This window comes from Triticum dicoccoides, chromosome 5A (assembly GCF_002162155.2).
Source record: "Triticum dicoccoides isolate Atlit2015 ecotype Zavitan chromosome 5A, WEW_v2.0, whole genome shotgun sequence".
Classification (NCBI taxonomy): Eukaryota; Viridiplantae; Streptophyta; class Magnoliopsida; order Poales; family Poaceae; genus Triticum; species Triticum dicoccoides.
Genome location: NC_041388.1, coordinates 568,008,770 through 568,014,023, shown reverse-complemented (window position 1 = coordinate 568,014,023; position 5,254 = coordinate 568,008,770). Strand labels below are relative to the sequence as shown.

At 41.3% G+C, this 5,254-nt stretch overlaps 1 protein-coding gene across 1 annotated transcript; it reads right to left on the bottom strand.

Annotated features, from left to right (window-relative positions):
- Positions 1 to 559: 559 nt before the first annotated feature.
- LOC119302890 (BTB/POZ domain-containing protein POB1-like) lies at positions 560 to 4,595 on the bottom strand. Its single transcript, XM_037579938.1, has 5 exons — positions 4,311 to 4,595; positions 2,981 to 3,075; positions 2,838 to 2,901; positions 1,615 to 1,894; positions 560 to 1,499 (listed from the first exon to the last, which is right to left on the bottom strand). Exons 1-5 carry the CDS (start codon positions 4,471 to 4,473, stop codon positions 884 to 886), a joined length of 1,218 nt encoding a protein of 405 aa, XP_037435835.1. The 5' UTR covers positions 4,474 to 4,595; the 3' UTR covers positions 560 to 883.
- Between the last annotated feature and the right edge of the window lie 659 nt (positions 4,596 to 5,254).

The window sequence follows — 5,254 nt, the reverse complement described above, 5'->3', positions numbered from 1 at the left end:
AAGCAGTACGAATCTCCCCAGCCTACAGACCTATAACATACAAACTTTTCCTAATCTTTAAGTTGTCCAATGGCTCAACTTGAATGTATGATGCAGTTTGGGTGGGTTTGCTACATCCTAATCTTTAAGGTGATGCTACATCCAAATAAATATGTGACTACAGATTTGCTACACTTTTTTTTGCAGGGAGATTTGCTACACTTTAATTTGGGATACAGACAACATATGCTCTTTGATTACTGTTGTTCTGCAAAAATTACGTCAAAGAAGCTCAACTACTCAACACCTCAAAATCTAAAACTAAAAAAAAAACTTCTATATAGTATCGGATCCGGATATGTGCACGTAGATCGTGTGCTTAGTTTCCAGGGAGCACACATTGCAAGCAACAGACCTGACAAAATTGAACTTTACATCAGCATTTTTTTAGGCAATTTACAGCAGCATTCTGCCCTTGGGGCACAACATATCAACTGCCATAGAGTATGAACTAGAAAATAGTGAAAGATAGCCATGAACAGATGATCACATAATATGCATTCAAAGGGTCACAAGTCCATCGAGTCAAAGAGGCCATCAGCATTCAGCAAGGTATACCAGCCAACTTACGACAAAGTGCACATTAACTGTTCAGCGACTTCGCTGGATATCAAAACTCACACGCAAACTTGACAGTTTGCGTCTGGTAAGAATCCGTGACACAATGAAACCTTCAGCATCAAACTCTAGATGTTCAGAAGCTACATTGCAACATTACCAGTCACCAAAAGAGAGCAGAGCAAATGCTAGCATTGTTCACCTAGTTCATATGTTAAAAGAACAGGGGCTTCTCCTCGCTCATCATGAATGAAGCACATCATGCTAGTGGCTAATGCATGCATCACTACGGCTGCGGCGTTATCTTCACATGAACTCGAATATGGAGTTTGTCATCAATGAAGAAGGGGCTATCGTCAGGAATGACCTCTGACCAAGGAACACTGCATCCAAAACCTTGCGTACAACCGGTGGTGGTGGTGCGCCTCCACAAGGTGGTGAACTCCAGCGACGGTGTTGTTTTTACCTCAATATCATAATCTACTGTCCCCCTTACTAGGCCCTTGTCTTCTAGCTTCTGTATTATGAGGACAAAAGAGTTGGACGGCTCCATTCTACGGTGTGCTGAGAGAAAGAAACCATGCCCCGCACAATAGAATGGTGGCGAGCGCATCGATCCTGATGGGAAGCTCCCAGAGCAGTGCTCACGCTTTAGACTGAAGTTAATTATACAAGACGGCTGATCAATTAGGATCACATTGGTCATGCTACGCCGTAGTGGCACCATTGGAAGTAAACTTGAACTTAAAATCTCGCGTCTTTGTTCTGAATTTGGGTACTGCAAGTCGGCCCACCTGAGCACAAAGTCATAGACGGATTTTTCAGATGCAACCCCAGGGAGATTCCGTGATAAGATGGCCACAATCCCAGCGAGGGGAATCCTCATCAGTTCATCTTGGAATCTGAAATGCAACAAAACCATGCAATGCTCGATATAATGATTTTGTGACAACAATATCCACATGTTCACTGATAAAGGAAAAAAGGGGGTATCTCAATTCGATGGGGGTTACTTACTTTGTTGACAGGAATTTCTTGTATCTTTTAGCAAGGAATTTCTTGGCTGCCTCTGACAGGTCAGCTGCCATTGAAATGGAACATGGGAGATCTAGGCACCTCACTGCGGATTCTAGGGTCATAGGCAGGCCTATGAGCCGCTGACCGCAAAGCTTGATGCACGAAACGACATCAAATTTGTCAGCAGCCATCAAGATATCAACCAGAAGAGTGGACTCAGTTGTTGGTGTCAACCTTCCATTGTACATAAACCGTAAAAGCTCCATAAAGGCATTTTCCTCTGTTCCAAGTAAGGAATGAAAGCAAGGAGACATAAGAACAGTCCAATATATCACAATCAGTAACAGTTAAGTAAAGGAGTTCAAAGGAAAGGGATAGCTATTGTTTTAGTGGTATGCTTCAGTCTAGCGAAATAGAGATTTGATTCGTTAGACTTCGGTAAACAGTTTAATTCCTAATTTTAATGTGCATGGCTAAATCCCTTATGCATGAAAAGTATTAATCCCTAGAAGTTAGGATCTCCACAGCATCCTTCCTATAAAGAGCTACTACTCTATCTTTATATAAACGGTGAGCTACTCCGTATATGCTTAGTTTGCACAATTGGATGGTCTCTCCTCTGTATGTTTATTGGCCAGAAACTGGAACATATTGTACTCGTATGTATTCATAATTTTTTGAGACGATTTTATACAACTTTGTACACCAATATAGATGTAGTAAAATGCATGCAGATGAATAAGAATCCTTAAATAGAGGAGATTCCCTAAATAGAGGAGAAACCTTAATTAGAGGAGACAGCTTTCTATTCGGTCTATTTCTCCTCTTGCATGTTGTGCCGTGAGAATTAGCAAGCTCGTACACGTTAAAATTATCAAGTCCTTGATGACATATAAAAGTAAGACTACAATTCCCTTTGCAACTGAAGGGTGTGCTTTAATCTCAGCCACTATCTGCATCGAAAGTCCAGTGAGTTTGAATAATCAATTGAGGAAACTTGTCATGCACAAGAAAATCCATTTGGTAGGCAAATTCTGTAGGGGAAATGAGAATAGCCAATTCATTATCAAAGTAGAAAGTTGTGGCACGAAACTCCAAAACAAGCCTCTCTACAATAATCACATTTCTTGAATAAATAAATAATAAATAATACAATCACAATAGCAAACTAGAGTCATCAGTTATAATAAGACGAGGAAGAGTACAGCGTACACTTGAGTTACCTGAATCAGCAATTCTAACTGTTGACTGCCTCTGACCAGATTCTTTCATGCCATTTGAGAAAAGCTAAGAAGCACGAAGCTTATAAGAAATACGAGTCAACTGATTATAGACCAAATGCATTTCAGAAGATCATCAGAATCACCTTGAAAAAGAAAGAACTTTTTGCGGCGAGAATCACTGAACTGATATGTACAGTCTTGACTCGTAAAACTGGTGTATTACCTTCTCCATCCTCACCTGCGAAATACAGGTCAGATAAATCTAGAGGAACATGCAAAACTAGGGGAGAAGAAGGCACATAAGATAATTACTAGACGAGAATTTTGCTTTTAAAAATGTCTGGAATATCATGTTCGCTGTGTGTCAGATTCATTGAATCAACCCTTTAGATAGGCGGGAAAACTTTAACATCATGAAAACAGGATATTCACTGAGTTGCATCAAGCCTAATAAGCATGCTAGAGCATCATGAATGTTACCCCCAGGATTCTATTAGAATTTTCCATGAATGCACTCAATTAACAAAGGTAAAAGACGAGACATTACTAGAATCGCCCTTTTTGCCGAGTTTCAAAGAAACTCGGCAGAGCCCATATTAAACTCGGTGAAATCTTCACCGAGTGCCGACCTAGGCGCTCTGTATTCGGCTGGACGGGGCCCGGCAATCATTAATACTGCCGAGTTCTTTCTATCACGAACTCAGTCAATATTTAAACATTATTTGTCGAGTTCCTGTTAGAAAAAACTCGGCGAACTACACTGTCTAGGCCACAGTTATATGGCCGGCAAACATTATGTTGCTCGTATTTACTAATAGGCAGCCAAGTTCATCAGCGGATCATACTATTACAGTACCAACATGCCAGTGTATACTATAGTCCACATGTGTTCGTACTAATTAAAAGTGTTTATCAGTATGCTAATTTTGACATTAGATGCTTCAACACAACAAAACAGAAATAGAGGTGAACCAGAAACAGAACACAGACTAATGGTGACCTCAAATTTGGAACAGTAAGCAGAATTATGGGGTGTTCTAGGGACTTGGGGAGCTCCTCCCTTCACACCTCCTCACTACATATATCAAGGGTGACACCTGCTCATATAATCATGAAAAAACATACCAGGAGAACTTTGAACAACTCGAGATCCAAAACTAAAGACCTAATCGGTTGTATTTAGGATAACATTGTACCTCCTTGCCCATTTCTAAAAAAATATAAGGCAGAAAAGAGAAAATCCACCACAAATCCAGATCCTAATGGCGTGAAAGAAGATAAATTTACATCCATGAGGGAGAAATTGCACAGCGAAAGGAAGGCGCATAACGATATAATCGATCGACACTTTGATGCAGGCACCTTCACGGCGATGGAGCTTTTACGGTTTATGTACTGCGAATATTCTAATGGCTAGAATCTACTGCGAATATTCTAATGGCTAATGGTACTACTGTGCCTGTACGTACGCACCTTCACGGCGGCGCTTCCGGCCAGCGCCGACGACCTCTATCCGCAGGACCCTGTCGGAGAAGGCCTCGTTGTCGAAGGCGAACTCGAAGCCCGCGTCCACCTCCGCCTCCCCCGCCGTCTCCAGCACCGGCGCCGCCCCCGATGACGCGTCGCCTCCGGCCATGCGCGTGCGTAGCCGCCTCCGCCACCCCTGCCCTCTGGGAGCGCCGGTGGCCGTACCCTAGCTAGCTGGCACGGCGGCGGAGGAAGAAGGGACAGGCGAGGCGACTCGAATAACGAGGCGGTGCGCCGGTGTGGGGTTGGTCTTTCGCACGAAGGGGCCAAGGTTCAAACGAAATTTTCACCAAGTCTCTGAAAGTTTGGTGGGTACCAAAATGTCTGTAAGCTCGAAATTTCGGGACAGAATCAAATCAAATTCAAATTCAGCGAAGATCCATTAAAACTAAGTGAATTTAATAGATCGACTTTCAAAAGGGTTTGTTCAAACTTTCGGAATTCGGATATTTTGGTAAGGTCTACATTTTTGTCTGTCACTAAAATTTAAACCTTCGAAATATCCAGTGACCTCGATTTTTCTTCTGGATTTTTAGGGTAACACAAGAAGTACATATGAATACATGGTATGCGAAAATGTTACTTCCTCCGTTCTCATATTACAATGCACATTGGTTTTCACAAAAGTCACAAATCACAAACTTTAACTAAGCATATAACATATGAAAATATATTTCATAATAAATTCAGTGACGATCAGCTACAACTAAGTAAATTTTAATAGATTGAATTCTGAAAGAATTTTTTTTCAAACTTTCGGAGTTCGATATTTTGGTAAGGTCTAAATTTTTGTCTGTTACTAAAGTTTAAACCTTCGCCAGTGAGCTTGATTTTTCTTTTGGATTTTAGGGTAACAAGAAGTACATGTGAATACATGATACGTGAAAATG

Bases quoted from the DNA above. Each gene is read 5' to 3' on its own strand.
- LOC119302890 (XM_037579938.1), bottom strand. From the start codon at position 4,473: ATGGCCGGAGGCGACGCGTCATCGGGGGCGGCGCCGGTGCTGGAGACG. The intron at 1,895-2,837 runs GTAACTCAAGTG...TACTTGGAACAG, and splicing joins AGTTAGAATTGCTGATTCAG to AGGAAAATGCCTTTATGGAG. The intron at 1,500-1,614 runs GTAAGTAACCCC...GTTGCATTTCAG, and splicing joins AAGAAATTCCTGTCAACAAA to ATTCCAAGATGAACTGATGA.